The sequence below is a fragment of the Nelumbo lutea genome, chromosome 5 (assembly GCF_056320005.1).
Source record: "Nelumbo lutea isolate HS-2025 chromosome 5, American lotus-T2T, whole genome shotgun sequence".
Classification (NCBI taxonomy): domain Eukaryota; kingdom Viridiplantae; phylum Streptophyta; class Magnoliopsida; order Proteales; family Nelumbonaceae; genus Nelumbo; species Nelumbo lutea.
The window spans coordinates 3,637,029-3,656,471 of NC_142688.1; the positions used below are offsets into that span (position 1 = coordinate 3,637,029).

At 33.7% G+C, this 19,443-nt stretch overlaps 1 protein-coding gene and 1 long non-coding RNA gene across 6 annotated transcripts; one reads left to right on the forward strand and one right to left on the reverse strand.

Moving 5' to 3' along the window:
- Positions 1–914: 914 nt before the first annotated feature.
- LOC148849885 (uncharacterized) lies at positions 915–5,693 on the reverse strand. Of its 2 annotated transcripts, none has more exons than XR_016098631.1 (6): positions 5,443–5,693; positions 5,074–5,359; positions 2,813–2,929; positions 2,418–2,700; positions 1,832–1,892; positions 915–1,699 (listed from the first exon to the last, which is right to left on the reverse strand). It is a non-coding gene; the product is annotated as an uncharacterized LOC148849885 (long non-coding RNA). The 2 variants fall into 2 exon arrangements; XR_016098630.1 differs by having other exon boundaries at positions 4,967–5,359.
- A 6,409-nt stretch (positions 5,694–12,102) lies between these two features.
- LOC148849886 (protein CHAPERONE-LIKE PROTEIN OF POR1, chloroplastic-like) lies at positions 12,103–18,885 on the forward strand. Of its 4 annotated transcripts, none has more exons than XM_088946853.1 (4): positions 12,103–12,753; positions 14,407–14,749; positions 17,845–17,921; positions 18,249–18,885. In XM_088946853.1, the coding sequence occupies exons 1-4, from the start codon at positions 12,403–12,405 to the stop codon at positions 18,294–18,296; spliced, it is 819 nt and encodes a 272-aa protein (XP_088802979.1). In that variant the 5' UTR covers positions 12,103–12,402; the 3' UTR covers positions 18,297–18,885. The 4 variants fall into 4 exon arrangements, with proteins under 4 accessions (XP_088802979.1, XP_088802980.1, XP_088802981.1 ...); XM_088946854.1 differs by having other exon boundaries at positions 18,252–18,885; XM_088946855.1 differs by having other exon boundaries at positions 18,346–18,885.
- The last annotated feature ends 558 nt before the right edge of the window (positions 18,886–19,443 follow it).

The window sequence follows — 19,443 nt, forward strand, 5'->3', positions numbered from 1 at the left end:
TGAATTAGGTGAAAACTACTAGTTCAATTTACAATCTAAATCATATAATTAAATAATGACTAAATTAAAAAAATGAGCATTTTAGTCAAAAGAAAGTTTTGCAATATTATTCGTATTTTTAATAGAAATGTAAATATAGAATTGTAGATGCGTTCAACTTTTTTCTACATTTTTTTTGTATTTTTGTGTGCAAAAGTAATTATAATATATCACATTTACTTTCTATTTAATATGATAAATATATGATATTATACATGTGCCTAAATGCTTTTTTTTTTCAAATTTTGTGTATTTTGTTCATTTTTTGTAATTTTTATATTTTATTAATTTTTATTATTTATTTATAACATTAAAGGTTACAATAATTAACCCAAAAGTCAAACTATTTATTATTAAATTTTATATTTCATTTTTTATTATTTCTAAATTATGTATTTCATTTTCTATTATCAATAAAAATAATTATTATTTATATTACACTTATTTTTTAATTTGATTAATAAAAATTTTATAAATGTGTCTAATTTTTTCTATAATTATTTATATTTTTTAATTTTTATTACCTAACTATGACTTCTTAGGTTGATCAATTTGATTTAGATGCACTACAAAAAGAATATGATTTTTAGCGGCAGTCAAAACTGTCGCTAAAAGTCCCTAAAACGGCCACTAGAGACTTTACCGGCAATCGACAAACTGCCGCTAGAACAATTGTCACTAAAACGTTCTAGCAGCAGTTTTCGTGGCTGCCAGTATAAATTTTAAGCTGCCGCTAGAAGTGTTTTTAGCGGCAGAAGTTTTTTTTTTCAAACAACCTTTTTTTTCTAATTTTCTTCAAATTTCCTGTTCTCTTCTCTGTATTCATTTAAATAGAAATAAAATACGAAAATAAATATGCATCATTACAAATAAAATTTAAAAAAACACTCTCCATTCAAAATAATCACAAATACACTTTAATTTCAATTTGATAAATTCTTGGTTTGTAAAGAATTTTCAAGGTAATTTCAATTACAAATAATGACACCTAATCAGACTTGAAATGATTTCATAGATTGGCAAGTAATTGATAAACTTTCATGAAGGGCAGCTTCGCCGATGATCAAATCTCTGTAGCTTTACAAAGTCAAACTCGGAGCACCTGCATGGTATATTCAATTCTTTTGCCGATTCATGTTGAAGTTAGTAACCTTCAGGTCCTTGGAGAAAGATAGAGAAGCCAAAATCCATTTAAGAAGTTGTAGGTTGAATTAAGTCCAGGAAATGAACTAGCCTTCTATTATGGCTGGCCTATGAACTGGATAATAATCCTTTAGTTGGAAATGCATCCTATACCAGCAAGACATAGATACTCTCTTAGTCTTTGATTCTCAATGTTTGATGATCATATTCATTGAACTCGTGCAAATTTACTGGTTTGACTGGTATAGATCTTGCATGTAAGATATTGACATGTTTTCTTTTCTCCTTGAACTCACTTTTTTGATATCTGATCTTTCTCTTTTTCTCTTTTACAGCATATATGCTGAGTTAAGTACATCTGCCAAGGAGGATAACCCACAACCTACAGTTGAGCAGTTCCTGAGTCTCCATGCAAGCTTGAACAGGGCTCGTCTTGTGGCTGATTTCCTATCGAATTTTTCGTGCCAATAACAGTAACCCAGATAAGATTTTATGCCCTACAGGATTGCTGATAGTTCTGCACACAAAAGGTGAAATAAAATTTTCAGTAACTTAAGCAGATATCATGTCAGGAGCACAATGAACATTCTCATTAGATTCACTACTAAGACCAGAAGAAAAGAAACTCAGAAATTAAATTAGTATGTACCCTCGGTAATGCAGAGAGAACACTGTCATTATCAAGAAACCTGAGCCCATCTGGTTGATGCCTGTATACAAAATAGTAATCACTGAGCAAAAAATAAAAATAATAATCATGGAACGGTTCATAAAATGCTTTTACTCAGTAACAGTAGTTAGGGAACTTTTGTAAAATGGCTATACAAGATAAGAGTCAGGAACTTTATGAAAAACCAAATGCAGCTACTGTTTTCTTTTTCTCCATTACCTCTATATCAAAACAACAAGTTCAAGTCATACATAATCCAAACCTACCAGAACTATATGGGCACAATCATGCAACTGCAAACATATTTGGTTGTTTGAGCTTTTTGAAAAGTAAAACAATTCTGAAATTACTTTGACATTGTAAGTCCACATTAGACTTGCTAAAATAGGTTCATAAGCATGTAAGTTCCATAAGAGTATACTAGGAGTGATAAATCCTTGTCTAAGACAATGAACAATGATTTGGAGCTTATATAATTTATATTAATGAAACCGTCCTTGATTAATCAAGGGAAGAAAAGATGGGAATTTATCATCAGTTATTATGATTAAGCTAATGAACTGACCTTAATTATGACCTTAAGGACATCAGAACCATGATCTATCACTGTCCTGGCAATTCAGAACTGAGTAAGATTAGTTGTCAGTTGGACTGTAACTGCTTCAGTTTCTCTACAACATGCTTCATTGATGGTCTCACAGAAAGTGCCTCTATTGTGCAATTTGATGCCAGGCTTAACATGCCCAATAGATTCTCCTTTGGCCTTGCTTCCCACAGCTATCCTCTCCATGCCAGGCTTAACATTATCCTCTCCATGCACAGGCTCCTTAATTAGAGGTGCCCGATCACTAGCAACACCAGAATGGCAAGTTTGCAAAGCAATGAACTTATTATCCACAATCGTGTTGTTCGAAACTTCAGTATCAGAATGAAGATTGGTTGTGCAGTCCGCTAGCATACCTGGTTTTGGAAACCCTGTCTGACACTCAAATCAACTTGCTGCTGCACCCGAGCATGACCTTGATGATTGGAACCACTCTTTTCCAGATTCTGAGTCTGATTGGAACCCGAGCATGCCTTCCAAAACATTAAATAACATTTTTATCAACTGATCCAAATATAGTGCTCTCTAAAAACAAGCAAACATTAGTGATAACAACAAGCAATCAAATATACAATGTGGCTAGCTTCCAGAAAGAGAACATCAACTTTAGAAAACCGGCACAATCCACAAACATAGCAATTCCCAAAATGAAAGTGGGAACATCTCAATTGACCACCAGTCAGTCAACCACAGTTGTGGATAACCTGAAGAACCTCTTGATGAGCAATTCAGTTACTTTTGTATTTACCAGTTTGATATTGTTGGATTTCTGCAGAACTTGAAGGTCCATGAAAACAGAAGGCAGTATATGATATATTAATGGTTGCTGTTGCACTTGGTATGGCTTGTTGCAACATGGAAATTTACTGGATGGTCACTGAAGCTTTTGGCTTATTGAAATTGTTCTCCTTTTTTACCATCTTATCAGGAAGCAGTCAGATGGGCCATTGCTACAGCAGAATCAGCAACAGCATATGAAATATCCCCGATACATCTAAGATCTATTAACCCCTTGCCTTGCCAACACATCAGCCATACTATTAATAGATCTCTATATTAATATAGGACATTCTGCAGGACATTCACTCATCATATTTCATTTCTCTAACCTTCTTCCAGTTTTTTGAGAGATCTGAGATTTTGTGAGACTGCAACAGTTTGTGAGATAGAATTTCCATGTTTTTTTATCTATATTCTACTTTGTAGAGTTTTGATAGATCTGTAATTTTGTATTATGGAGATTTGATAAGACATTCCTTAGTGCAGCCTATGTTCATCTGTTGAATTCTCAATAAGTTCAAATGATGTTCATGAAATAACATAAGTAAATATCAAATTGCTTCAATATTTGAACCCATAGTCTCCTAAAGCATGATCAGTCTTAGATGAATTTTCTACTGCTTGAGGGATTTGACTCATTTCAGTGATAATCTGTTGTATTAAGCATATGATTATCTAATTTTCTCACCAATACTCGTATCCTACCAGACCATCTCTAGAGCCTATTGCAGGTACAAAACACTTGAAATGATACCAGAAACTGAATTTCTCAGGTTGGTTGCTCGTAGTTCAGCAGTTTAACTACCTTGCTGGGATTATCCAGATCATGAATAAAAAAGGGAAAAAAAGTTATAAGCAAGAAAAAAATAGAAGTAAGTGGACAAATTAATAAACTTTTAAACATTATTAGAAATACAATTATTTTCAGAGTTTGACCATTGTTTCAAAAACTGAATCTGTCATCAACCCAGAAAGCCAGCCAAGCAGCAGGCTTGGACACTTGTGCTGTGTTGTCGTTGATGTAGACCCGATACACCCAAACCAAAATCCTGGTACCTCAAAAAGGGACGGATGTCAGATTTGGAAGTCTGTTTGAGAAGTTGAAGTAGCTCCCAAAATTAAGATCTTTATTTGGTGAACTCTTCATAATGGTTTCCCTATTAATTATTACAGAATCAGCTTTACAACTTTACATGAACTCTTCTTTACAACAGAATCAAACTTTACAGAATTATTTCTACTAATAATTGCTCTAGTTGATCACCTACAAGGGGATTTATCATGCTTACCATACAGCCATCTGCACAATTATATGTGAAAATGCTATTTTCCCAGAATCAGAATTTTCAAATTTGATTTTCCATGAGAAAAAAACAACCAAATTCTTTGTGTTATTCTCACCAAGATTATCATATGGATTTTTAGTTCTTTTAGAAGTATGAGAAATAACACTTAGAACTTGAGATTCTAATTTAATCGACACATGGGCAGATTTTCTTATCTATAATCACTAATTTGGCGTATATAAATAAAATTCTAGGTATTCCCTGTTCTAGAGAATTGTGAAATCCTTCAAAAATTCTAGTTTCTATCTATAAGAAGCAAACAACTTCTAATCTCACCATGTGTTAATTAAGTGGATAATCGGCAAGATGTACTTAATCAGCTGATTAAATCCAAAGAAGTCTAGAATGGAAATGTGTGTGTTTGAGAGAGAGATTGTACTGTACATTGGAGGATGATTCATGCAGCGTTCCAATTGCCAAATACATGAAAAGGCAGCGAGAATGTGATGTGGTGTTTGATGGATAAGTGATAATGTTTTCCTTATGCGTACCGCAATTCTCACTAGAGTCATGGATGCACATGGCTCTCACGCTCTTCAAAAGTCAGGAACACGCTTTATTTGCTGCTGCACTCACTCATGGCTAAATCCAGCAACAAAAGGAAATCCAAAGATCTAGGGCACCGACGAAAAACCTATCAGTTTCTCTTCCAACATTTGGAAGTTTTTTATTGCAGTGTTTTCTTCCGTAATCATCTTGGCGGCATTGCCATTCACATCTCCTTCGTCTGGGATGTTTCCACCATAAACCCTCATCTTTCTCGTCATCTAATTCTCTCTATAAAATAAAAAATACGGTAGGGAGAACTATTAAAAGGAGCATGCAACCAATCAAAATGAAATGTCAGATCGAATACAAACCTGCACCGAACCCTAGGTTGAAGATTTAGATGTGGTTGCCGTCGCCGGTTGGTGTCGTCCAAGGAGAACATAGAGAAAATGAAATGTGAGATTGAAAAGAGAGAGAGAGAGATTTATCGGTGGTTAGATGTCGTGCTGTGGTTCAATCGACGCCGGTGGTGTGAACTGTGAAGTTATATAGAGACGACAGAGAGAGACATAGAGGGCGGGAAGAGAGAGAGGCACAAGGGAGAAAAGTTGCTAATCGACATAGAGGGTTTGATTATGGTATAGAAAATATATAAATTTTTACAATTTAATTAATAGTATTTATCAATGAAAATAACTTAAAAATATAAAATTTAATAAGAAAAAATGAGATTTGATAACTTGAGCATCAAACTAAATGAAATGCGTTTTAGTGAGTTGAAAATTAATAATTGAAGTTATATTTTCAATCTTTATAATTAGAGATTAATTAAATATATAAGTGTGAAAATTCTAGTAATCATTAAATCTGACATTAAAATTATAATAAAATAACTTTTATATCCTTTATCAAACAAATAAGAAGAGAGTAATTTAATCAAAAAAATTTACATTACATTCACACTTTTATAATATATATTAGAGTCATATAAAACTATCTTTCGTTAGCATGGTCGCCTTATTGAGTGACCACTATACCTTTTAAACGGGAGAAGACAATATATTTTACTGTAACTTGGCATTCCACTCTGGATCCAAAATCGAATCCAAGTATATAATTTTTTTCGAAGGCCAAGTATATAATTTATTATGGGGTGGTTAGTCTAAGCAGCAGTCTAGACCATTTTTCGAACCAAGCCCAACCAAAATCGGTTTATCACCTTTCTTTAGAATTATTATGTGGTTGGTGGTTGGTCTACCCAGCGGTCTGGACTGCTTTTTGACCCAAGCCCGACCGAAATGATTTTTTCATCACTTTATTAGTTAATTAATGTTAAATAAATGTAATTAGTGAAAATTTTGAATAATCTATGGACTATGATATATTTAATATTATTCTTGATAAGATATAATAATATTATTGACATGTTTAATTTATTTTGGTTATCTTAATAATTACCAAAAGATTATTACCATTATTAATATGCATGTTTATTTTTTGGAAATATCAGTAATTTATTATTTCATAAATTAATTTTTACCCAAAATTATAAATTTTATCAATTAAAAAATTTATTACCAGAATTTTATAAAGAAAATGTTTATTTTGTGGAGATTATTATTTTTATATAATTATTTTCACTATTTAATTTGTGGATATTTTACATATAATTAATGATAAATTTTATTTTTATAATAATATTTCATATTATTTATTATTGTAAATATAATTTATAATTTTATAAAGTAAGTAAGTTAAATTTGATAAATTTTAAAATTAATTAAATTACCAAAATTTTAATTTATTACCGTTATTTAATTTGTGGAAATTAATTTATCATATTATTATTGATAAAATAATTATTACAATGTTTAACTTCTGAAAATAATTTATTTTTGGTATGTGATTAGTGAGAATTTTGAATAATATAGAGTAAATTTTAATATTCAATAATTATTGAAAATAACTGCAAATGTTTTATAATATAATAATATTTCATATTATTATTGATAAGTTTTAATATTTAATAATTACTGAACATGTTTACTTCGTGGAATTAATTTTTTCATATTATTATTGATAAATTTATTTTTTAGTATTGATATAATAATATTTATTATTATTCTTGAGTAGTTTTAATATTTAATGATTACTGAAAATGTTTAATATGCGGTAATTAATTTTTCTAATGGTAATTTATGACCGTTATTTATTTTGGGCCTTTCATATTATTATTTCCGTTATTTAACTTGTGGAAATTATTTTTTAAATATTATTTTTGGTTATTTTATAAATGTTGCATTTATTTATTTATTGGTAATTTATGCTAATTACTCATATTAATATTACAAAAATTATCAAATTATTTTTACTTTCTCTTATACTTATTTAGCAATAATTTAATAATAAAAATTATCAATAAAATATACTAAAATCCAGTAACTCCGAAAATTTACGAAATATATAAGTAGATTTTCTGAAATTAGCACATATTAATAGGAAATATAAAAAATTACTACTAATTAGCTGAAAATTACTAATAAGTACAAAAATGTCAAAATTATTAAAAATTACCAAAAATTATCAAAAACTTACCCGAAAATCACCTTGTACCGTTGTACGATTGATTAAAGGCTGAAAGGGTCTTTGTGGCTTTTACAATTAAAGTCCACGCAATTCCTGATAGCTGTATTTGGTTTGAAGGAAAAGGTAGGAAAAAAAAAGGAAAAAATAGAAAAATCTTTATAAATCTTGTATAGATTTTCCTGTCTTTCCCTTCCTTTTTCATACTTTTTCCTTCAAATCAAACATTGCCTAATTGAGTGGTATGGGCTTGAGCTGTTGAGCATACCACGATAAGTACACTTTCTGCGGTAAGTAACAAGTGGTGGATCTCTCATCAACGTTGGAAGGATTGACTTGGGACTATGGTTATGCTTTGGAGTTTGGACTTTTTTGTTTACACTTTGATCAGGATCTTTCTGATGGACAAATTTTCCTTTTATTTTTATGCAATTTTTATCCGCACATCAAACTGGGTTCACGTGTGTCGTAAGAACAAGATTTCGGTCAAGTGTAATTGGCAAGGTTATATTCCGTCACGTTATCAGCAAGTTGTAGCAGGACAACTAACAACAATGCAGATATTTGAGGAATAAGTGTAGGTCCACTTAGACAATTTTTTTGTCAACAAGGGTAACCTTTCGTTAATATTAAGAATATCGTAGGGTACCAGAATTAAAATGAAAAGTAAAGGCTGCCCTTTTTTTCCCTACTTATTAGGGATGTTAGGCCCAATCCGACTAAATCGACCAATTCGGACTGATCCAACTTGAGGTTGGGTTTTTATTAGCATCGATCGGTTTTGGGTTGTACAAGTTCATAAATCGATGGTTTGGGTCGGTTTCAGTTTTTTTGTGTGAAAACCGAAATTGATCTGATTTAGTTCCTAATTAACTAAAAACTGAAATATCTGAAAATATATATTCCAATATCTATATCTAAAAAATATATATTATGAAATATGTCAGATATATTTCCAAAAAATATATATTCCAATATATTTGTATGTATATTTTTGTTTATATATATATATATATATATATATATATATATATATATATATATTTCTAAAATACATATTTCTAAAATACATATTTCAGTTTTAAATATATTTCCAGAAAACTAGGTGGCCATGGAGGGCGTTGATGAACTTAGAGCCGAAACTGACCCAAATCGACCAACCCGACTCAAACCGACCAAGCCAATTTTGCTTAACACTGGGTCAGTTTCGGTTTCCATCTTAGGTAACCCAACCAGGTCGGGTCGGTTGGAAAAACCTTAGTAAACCAACCCAACCCGACCCATGAACAGCCCTACTACTTATTTGTTCTCGGCATAAATGCTATCTCAATCTCATGTTGAATGAATTCGAAAAGGGTCATTTATTAATTATTATAACACCCTTTATAGTTTCACAAATATAATTAAACTTATCCTATAACTTACATTTTACTAAAACATCTCTTATAATTTGTAACTTATTTACTTAATCAATCTCTTATTAAAAACTATTTGTTTTGTCATACAAAAATAGTAACATGATCACTTGAACTAAGTGAAAAATGTTTAAGTACATGGACTAATGATTGTTTATTTCAAAAGTACCCTTGAATTGAGGATAAAATGTTCAAGGGTATGAATTCATTGTTATTTTATTCCAAAGTATTCCTAACACTTTTTTTATATTTATCGACACAAAATTCATGTATAAATTCAAAATATAAGAAAAATGAAGACAAATTCAAATAAGGCCCGTGGGCTAATTTGAGTTTGTGGGGGTAGGGCCCATTTAGGAGCCCATAAAAATTTTAATGTCTATACTATAAAAACAAAATTGATCAAATAGAAAAAGATATAATGGTTTTCGTGTTTTATCAGAGGCAAAAATGACATTTTTTTGTTTTTTGTTTTTTTTTTAATTAAATTTATTTGAATGGATGTTAGTGTTGAAAGTGTCATTTTCCACTTTCATGTAAGGGAAGTTTGATTAAGTAAATTGATTACAAACCATAGGAGATATTTTAGTAAAACACAATCTATATGATATGTTTTAGTAAATTAATAAAACTATAGGGGGTGTTTTAGTAAATGACCCATTCGAAAATGGTGAGTTAAAGGGATGTCATTTTGGTTATGGTTTTTGTACCTTAAACTGCCTTTCATTTCGCATCTGATATTTTAATTCGTGGAAAAGCAACTTTTAAGGGATTTCCTACATTCAAACATGCTTGTAGACATTTTGTTGTTGGTCAGTTCAGCTCATTAATCTTACTAAGGTGGCGTTTGATAGCACTTTTTAGATATATGAATTTGAAAATATTGCTTTCCAGACGCCACATTTGTTTGGTATTGCATATGAAAAGTTTTTTCAGATCTAAAATTTTAATACTCAAGCACACCACTTAATGTGTTCAGACACGTTTCAGACATGACTTAAAGTCAAAAATGCCTATACCCCATTCAACCTCTCTCTCTCTCTCTCTCTCTCGTATTCATATCATCGCCGTTGCAACTCTCAACAGCAGCGGTTTTCTCTCTCTCTCCTCGCCATCCAGTTTAGAGGCCCACTTACAACAATTTTAACTTTGCTTAGTATGACCAAACCATTATTATCATGTTGTGTAATAGGTAAATTGGATGGCCCGTTTAAAGTTAAACATGTCCCAGCAATCATGGGTATCTCGATTCTAACTTTAATGGATAAAGCAACTATCTATATTAAAAGAAATAGGGATGTCAATGGTGGTGGTGGGGGGGTGGGGGGGGGGGAGGTTGTAGGGGTCTTTATACCACACATCCTAAAGTCTTGGTGGGCAAAAAAAATTCATAAATTGAGTCATTTGATGAACTGGCTCACTTATGACCTTCAAACAAAACAAAAGGGAGCATAACTAAAATATTGACATAGATATTTTAGGGGATGTCCACACATTGCTCTTTCAAGGCTTGAGCTATTGAGCCCCTATTTCGTTTCACTTAAAATAAGCATTTATTCAAATAAATACTTAAAATAAGTGGTGAAACCACACATTAAGTAGAAAATAAGTATTTATTCATGTTTGGCAAAAAACTCAAATAAGTACTCATTTTGAAAATAAGTGCTTAAAAATAAACAACATTAGATTAACTTATTTTAAGTGTTTATAGAATAAGTACTTATTTTATTTTGGTAGGACAAAACTATCCTAAAAATTAATTATTTAATAGTGCCACGCGTATGAGACATGGGCCAAGTGGCTCACACAAAACACTATATACTAAATAAGTACTTAAGATAAATGTAAGTGGTTTGAGAAATGACCTTCAAATACTAATAATTATTTATTTAAATAAATACTTATGAAATAATTACTTATTTCTAAAACCACTTATTCATCAAACATACAAACCAGAGATGGAATAAGAGAAAACGGTAAAAATTTCACTGCCTATCACGCACTAGAATAACAGCATCGAGGACTGATTGATTTGGAGCTCTAACTCAATTGTGGGCATTCTATTTCAACATGACTACCAGCAGGCTGTAGCTCAAGAAAAGAATTATTACGAGACGAGCAAACAAGACCCGTGGAGAACGAGGAACAGTATTCCACTACTTGATAAGCCTCCCTTGTTGATATGCGGCTTACATAATCTCGTTATTATTTCGAGTGATTCAATACACAGAAATGTGGTATTTTGCAACAGCCTAGCATTATGTGCAGACCAAATGTGGTAAAAGCCAATTGCCATCCATCCTAACACTGAAGATCTTTAACCAGGATGAATCTTCTACCTGATCAAATCTGAGACCCCAGACAATTGTAGAAGAGATGCCCTAAAGTTTCCTTTTGATTATAGCAGATAGTATAGATTTTTTTTTTTTGTTTTTAGAACCAAAACCCTTGCAAAATCTATGTGGTTGATAAAGAATTTTGGGTGAGAAAATTTCACTCTTAGCCCTAAATCACACCCATTGCGCTTCATTTAATCTCCTCAAAATATGAGCCTGAAGAATATCGGATGATATCTGAACTCTGAAGGTGAAAGAGTCCAAGGATTTCCTCTCTATTCCACTGCCGCCCCAACTCAGTTAACAAGTTCCTCATTGTGAGGGGAAGTTGTGTAGCTTCTACTCTTAATCCATCGATTGTTCCAAATTGACAATTTTCTCAGTCACAGAGAGAGTTGGCACAAGCAACGTTTGAGAGAGATCTCATGTTTGGATTTACCAATGAATTCCAGACCACACAACTTTGCTATAAAATATAATAAATAAATAATAATAATAGCAAAAAAAAAAAAAGGACTCAAAAACGTATAAGTTACACTAACCACAATTAATGGGTTTTTTCCTGATTTTGACGCGAAGCAATTTTGTCCGTCTTGAGCAGCCAGGAAGGCAGAGATTGATGTGCGCAATTGATGAGGAAAATTCTACCTATCAGACGGCAAAGATGCATTCAATCATATATACACATTGATGGTCAAAGATTGCCTTACTTGTCGTCTACCAATTGAGCATCCCAGTTTCATAAATCATAACAAGCGCTATACTATAACTAATGCACCATTACGATCCAACGAGGATTATCAGGTATCAACGCTTCTTTTACTCCTTCCTAAAATTAGAAAACTGAAAAAACCAACTCCCTCTCCCTCTCTCTCAGTGAGTCAAAAAACAACTGTAAAAGAGATCATACACACGTTTATGGTAGAAAGAGCTAGAGGAGAGAAGAAGATTTGAAGAGACGACTGAAGAAGAGAAAACAAAAAGAAAAGAGACAAAGATGGAGGTCTCTCTCTCCGTCGGTCCTGACCGAGCCATCGTCTACGGCAAATCGTCGAGGTCCGTCTCGGTTCAACCCTTCTGTCGTCGAATGGCAACAATAGCGCAGCTGGGAAGCACCAACAACAACCGTTTATGGGGTATGGTCCTTCCCTCCCGGCGCACATTAGCCAGGGCTTCCACACTCGTCCTCGCCGCTTCCAGAGCTGACGACTCCGCTCCTTCCGAGATGTCTGTCGAAAACGCTCTGAAACTACTCGGTGTCTCCGAAGGGGCTTCCTTTGACGACATCCTTCGCGCCAAGAATTCTATCCTCTCTTCCTGTAAGGACGACCAGGAAACTGTGGCCCAGGTTTCTTTTCGTACGCCCACGCCGAATTTTATGAATTCTTTTGTGAATGAATTGGAATAGTACCAGTTCCAGATATCTTCAATTTTGTCCAACTGGTTCTCCTCATGGGTTTTTTCCATACTTTATTTATTTCTTTTTCCTGCTTATTATTTTCTTTAGGGTGTGCCTTAGAGTAAGTAAAATATCCACATGGTTTCGCGTATTTATGTTTTGGGTTTGGTTACAAGAACTCAAGAAGACACAGTGATCTGCTTGAGCCTTGGACTCACTGGAAGAACTAGAATTTCATTCTTGGTTGGTGAATTTACGTTCTGGGTTGCTTATTGAAAGACCAATTTTAGGTTGAGGTGAGAATTGAGAAATATAATTATTCTTTCTGGGGCAAGGAGTTTTGAGACATGGGTTGCTCACTTTAAAAGCTGGAGTCTGGAGGTCTGCTTGATCTTTTGACCTATTCATCTATAGAGTACTGTAGTTGCTTCTAGCTATAATTGAAGAATCTCTTTAGTTGCTATGTGTCTTTGGAAATATGGTTTGACGATTTCTTGACTTGACTCCAAACCACTCCAGTTTCCATTCCTTCCCAAAGACTACCGACAAATATTTGAAAAAAAAGTTGGAAAAATGAAAAAAAAAAAACGGGCTGCCTTTCTTTTGATGAAAAAAGTGCCATTACCCAAGAATGGCTCCGGCTATCTGGGATCTTGGAAGCGATTGCAGTTATCTATAGTCATGTGCATCACTTCTTATGTAACTAACAGAAACGTATTTCCCAGTGGGCAATTTCTAACTTGAGAGATATTATTTACCAGTAGCATTACTGGTATTGTAGGCATTGCTTGGACATTGTTCTAGACTTTTAGTTTACCAGTAGCATTACTGACAGTTGCCACTTTATGCAAGAGAGGGGAAAAGACAAAAAACAAAATTTAGGTCCATATCCAGTCCACCTTTCCAAGACCCCAGATAGCTAGGACCAAGTTGGGTAATGGCTTTTTTAATAGTTAATAGGTTTTGGCATCCACTAAATTTGTTCTATTTACTTTTTTTAAATCATGTTTAGAGGTTTAACCGTATGGTCTAAACTCTAAAGAGGAAGAGGTCAGGTTGAGTTTGATGCACTGGAATTTATATTAGGGAAAATTCCCAATTAGTACATTGTACTTTGGGTCGAGTGCAACTTTGGTCCTCGAACTTTAAAATGTGAAAATTTAGTACTCGAACTTTCAAGGATTTGGGACTGTTCATTTTTTATCAATGTTTCGGTGGTTGATAAAGAGAATTAGATGACACTTGAGGGGCATTTGTGTCTTTTCAAATGCCACTTAACAGTTAGTTAACAGACTGGTTAACAACAGGTACTATATTGACACATTTTGAAAATTCGGATACTAAATTGTCGCATTTTAAAGTTCAGGAACTGAAGTGGCACTAGGCGCAAAGTACAATGTACTAATCGGGGATTTTCCCTTTATATTAATAGAAAAGCTTCTCATTGAATTTCTCTTGTTGAATGACCAAGCTAGGCTAGTGATGGGAGTAAAATCTTGCACAACCACCAAAACATGCACCATAATGCAATTGGTTTCTAGTCCATAATGTCCAATAGATGATCGTTTCATTCAAGGAAATTCTGTGGTTGTTGTGTTTTAGGTGGAGGCTGCATATGACATGTTGCTTATGCAGAGCTTAACACGGCGTCGGGCAGGAAAGGTTGTAAATAGCGGCATACGTTATGCTGATGTGAAACCTGTAAATGCTATGCCTCAATGGTTACAAGCTACAGTCAAGAATGTCCCAGTTTCAGTTGAAACACCATCTACAGGCAGCTTGGCTATACAAGCAGGGGTATATGGAGCATTAATGGGCTTAGCATATGCGAATGGAGCCTCAACATCAGTAGGGTCATACTCTGGGGCTAATGTTCCTGGGATCATCTTAGCTACAAGCTTTGGAGCTTCATTATACTTCTTGACAAAAAAGAATATTAACCTTGGTATGGTTCCATTTTAGTGTTAATTTTAGATTTCTTACACAGATTTTTTTTAGGATTTGAAGGAATTAATACCTGCATGGATTATCTGATTTAACATTAACTCTTAGTCTTAGTTTAATGAGTAAAAAATTAGCAAAATGAACCCATACCTTTTGGGTCTATATGTGCATGTTTCTGTGCAGAAGTGCTTATCTCTGTGAGTGCTTGCATGCATTGGTTTTGTGATTGTGTTAACAAGCTAGTAGGTTACCAGAATGGTCCACCTTAAAGATGAACTTATAAGAAATAGTCATGGCCCTGTGCTCTCAGAACTTCCTATATTAGATACAAAGTTTGTATGCTTTGAAAAATTCCACTTGTTTCACACTTCCCAGATATTTCAGCTGTTGCTGAATTTGATTTGTAGCTCTTATTCTTATAAATCTTTTATTACTAATATAAAAGTTCTATTTCTAAATTGATAACTTGTGTCACACTTATGGGTTTGTATTAGTTTTGAAGCAGTTGGAATTTGTTTTGGGTCAGCTTTTGAGTCTAAATTGAAATTGTATGTTATATGTTGGCTTCTTTGGTTAAAGATGTAGAGATCAAGGGAATGTGGAGCAGATAAAGACCATTTTGAAAACTCAGCTTTAAATAAGTTGCAATAAGACCATAAATGCATATATGTCCATACAGTAGAAATTTTGTATAATACATGTTATCATGTTATTAAGTCTATGACCCATGAATTGGAACTTTGGAAGCATGGAATATGGATCAAAGTATTGTTGTATTGATACACTCATATTGATATATATATATATATATATATATATAATATTTTCAGTCCAATCTTTCAGGAACAAATGTAAGGTGGGGTTCTAATGTTTAAATCTATAGAGCCCCCCTAAATCCTTGTACTTGGCGTTTCAGTGACCCTGAAAACCGATACACATTTATATTTTGAACCATATTTTGAAGAAAGCTTTTGAGCCAACATGGAGGAATGAGATGGGAGAATAAGAAAACAATTTGCTTGATGCTAGGGAGATCAACCATTATGTAGACAATTGTGGCTAAGTTTCAAGAGAAGAGAAATATCTTGATATGTTTTTATTGACTTATAAGTTAATTGGTAAGGTCCCCAGAGATAATCCAGTGGGTTTCAATTTTAAGTGTTGTAACAAACAAATTGAAATGATTAAGGGCATATACTATGGAGTTGGACAAAAAAAAGGCACACACCATAGAACAATGACTAATCTGAGAAGACCCGCCCAGAGACAAGATTTCCTTTCATAGTAATTATTCACCAAAGATTTGCTTCCATAGTAATTATGAAAAAAGTAATTATTCACCAAAGGTTGGGATTAGTCCAATGTCACACTCTGGATGTCAATTCATTAACTGGGCATCTATAGGTTGCCATTTAACCAATCAAAAAAATAAAAATCTACAGGCAGCTATGTGGTTATATTGTTCAGGACCTAGACCAAGTGTAAAATCAAACAGAGCTCTTTTAGCTGAGCCAAAAAAATTCAATAATGATTAGAGAAACCCTGACTATGGTAATAATTGTTTGACCATAGAATATAAAAATTCTATCAGTTTTACAAGATTCAATCCTTGTCATTATTGAATCTATGCAGTCTAAGTTGCAGTGCAGTAATCATGTAAACAGGGTGGAATTTGAAATTTCGACAAAGTATTTGACCTTTTTGTTAGGTACTTGTTCATGGTGAATATTTCATTAATAAGTATGAACTATGAAGCAGCAGGTAGAAAAACTATGCAAATGGTAGCAATTATTTAACTTTAGAATGTAATGTTTTGTCAGTTTATATGGACTTATCCTTGCCCTATTGAACCTATGCAGCAATGTTTAGTAAAACTGCAATGCAGGATTCATATTAGAGGGTTAAATTTGAATTTTCAATGAAGCATTTGATTTTTTTTGATACATCACCAGTCATGGTGAGTTTTTCATTAATTCATATAAAATTACAAGAGCTTTGCAGAAAGAAAGAACACCAACTATACCTAGGATCACATTCAATTGGTTACAAGATGATCTGTATTTCAAAATCACCTAATTAATGTTTAGTAGTTCAATATTCTACCTCTAGTATAGAAATTGAATTAATCAAGTTGCACACACTAAACATACTGGCTACTTGGTCCACAACTTTTCTGGCTACAAAGTCGTCCGTCGTCCCGCAAAATAGTGTCCTGAATTGTTTATTGGGTGCTCTTATTGGCCCTTTATCCACTTCTGTTTTGATGCTGAAAGCTCATTATGATGAAAGATCATTCCACATGCATTTTATTATATACGTAAAAGATCTATTTGTAATTTTGCCAATTATTTCCTAATATATAGAACCTTTTGGGAAGACTCAGCAATCACATGCCTTGGTAGTTTTTGCCAGTAATCCACTCTAGAAGCAATAAAATCCCCCAGGTAGGATTTTTAGGACCAGGAGAGTACATAATGAAGTTGTCACCTCTAAGTGTTTTCTGCACATGTTAAGAGAGGTCATGTTCACCAAGACATGGTTTCTATAGATAAGAATAAATTTCTGCAGTTTAAGTACTCTTAAATCTTAACAACCCATAGTATAACAAATTTTCTGCAGCAATCATATTTGTCTGCCAGTTGAAAGAATTTCCTATTGGAATGGTTTCAGCCTGAGCTATCTCTTCTGCAGTGATGAAATTGTGGATTCCAAAATTCTATTTATCCCATGCCTGCAACAAAGTGGGGAGGCTGGATTTCTTGTGTTTTTTTTTCTTTTTTCTTTTTAATAGCAAATAAAAGAAATTTCATTAAAATTGAAAGGTATAATATTGACCAGGGTGATGATCTTGCACCCCGCTACAATATCATTGGTTCTTGTTTGTTGGGGATCAGAAATATTCTTTTCCAGGAGATAATCTGGTGCACCTTGATAAAAGGATTGAATTCTGCATCAATGGCTGAAATTGTCACAGATGTGGAATGATGAGGCGTCAAATGGCATGCCCCACCAAATGAATAGATTTAGATTTTTGCCTTTGCTTTCATGAAGCCTGGATGAATGTATCTGAGAGGTATTTCACCATGTCTTTTACAGGGAAGGCCACTGCAATAACTATTGGGGGCCTCGTCATTGGTGCAGCCGTGGGCTCAGCAGTTGAATACTGGTTGCAGGTAGACATTGTCCCATTCCTTGGCATACATTCTCCTGCCGTAGTAGTAAGCGAATTCATACTTTTCTCACAGCTTTTGACCTCCTTGTACCTAAGATAGTCTTTAGAGCAGTAATCATCTTACCTTGAAACTCTGATGTTTGTAAGTATTATTGTAACTGCCGGGCGGTGTATTCTTTAGCCCAATCCTATAAATGTTGCTCTTTCTTACCATGTATGATTATCATGGGAAATACAAAAATGCAACAAGGCTTGCATCATTAACAGATTTTGCTCATAAAATGCTGGCAAATATTTATAGCTATTACGTCATTTTTGTTGATTTTAGCAGTCTCAACTTAAAGAGCATTCCAAGTCTCCAACAATAAAGACGTAAACTCAGCCACTGTTACTGATCTGGTCTTGACTTGTCTGTTGTTGGAAAGAAAACGCAAGGGTAAGGCGATTATGGTAGCTGAGCTGAGGTATTAACGCGAAGAGTTTCACTTTGACATGAGTTTGCCATCTATACCTTTTGGACTTGCATGGCGGGAAAAACAGCTTTTTTTGCTGTGATCCATTCGAGAAATTGAATCTTCAATTCGATCTTTTGACGAAGGAAAGACCTATTATATTACGCTAAGGAGACTGATCAAGAAGTAGGTGCATGCATACACAACCAGACAAAAACATCACTTGTGGGATTAACTCGGGAAGTTATGAATTAAAACCTGGCCGCACTTGCGAAAACGAGACAAATTCAAGTAGATCAAAATCCACTCCGGCACTTGGGAAGTTAATCATATTCGTTGTTCTTGTATATGCATGATATTTTCATTTTCAAGGATTTAGTTGATAAACCGATACATACTGTAACTGTAGTGAATGAAACTCAACGATTGGACCTGACCTGAGCTGCTCTGTGAACTGTGAAGCCCAGTTGCCTCCCAGATGTTTATTTTATTTTTTTTATCAGTTTGCTTTTACCACTTGTCTCTCATTGCTTCCACCTAGAAGTCCGTTTTCCAAGTGTCACAAAAGACAAGAAAATCAATTTATATTATATATAGTAATAAAAGTAGGTAATCAACAACGTTTTCCTGGGCTCAGAGCAAAGGAACTTTAGCCTGTGTTTGGTTTGAAGGAAAAAGATGGCAAAAGGGAAAGGTAAGAAAGCCCATATAAACAAAACCAAACACAGCTTTAGGTTTAGGCAGAGACTGATTGCCTCCCTGAGAGGGTTACGCCCAGTTTCTAAACCAAGCAGGCCTCCCCTACACGCTCCGCCTGATTTCTAAACCACTCGCAGAATCAATCACAAGCAAGTTTATGTACCACAAATTTGAAATTTCAGTCTCTTAGCATACCATTCTCTTACCTTTGGAGCAAGCAAAATGCTCACAAATGCACATAATAGCCATCCCCTTTGTTAACGATGGGTATGATTCGAGGGATTGAGAGCCAAACGCCGATACCTAAACAAAAACTACTGAGGAGAGAGTCGAGGGGAAATATCGATGACTTGCAGTCAAACTACCCTTGTT

Excerpts from the sequence above, each read along its gene's own strand:
- LOC148849886 (XM_088946852.1), top strand. The coding sequence starts at position 12,403 with ATGGAGGTCTCTCTCTCCGTCGGTCCTGACCGAGCCATCGTCTACGGC. Across the intron at positions 12,754-14,406 it reads ACCAGGAAACTGTGGCCCAG|GTGGAGGCTGCATATGACAT; the intron begins GTTTCTTTTCGT and ends GTTGTGTTTTAG. Across the intron at positions 14,750-17,844 it reads AAAAAAGAATATTAACCTTG|GGAAGGCCACTGCAATAACT; the intron begins GTATGGTTCCAT and ends TGTCTTTTACAG.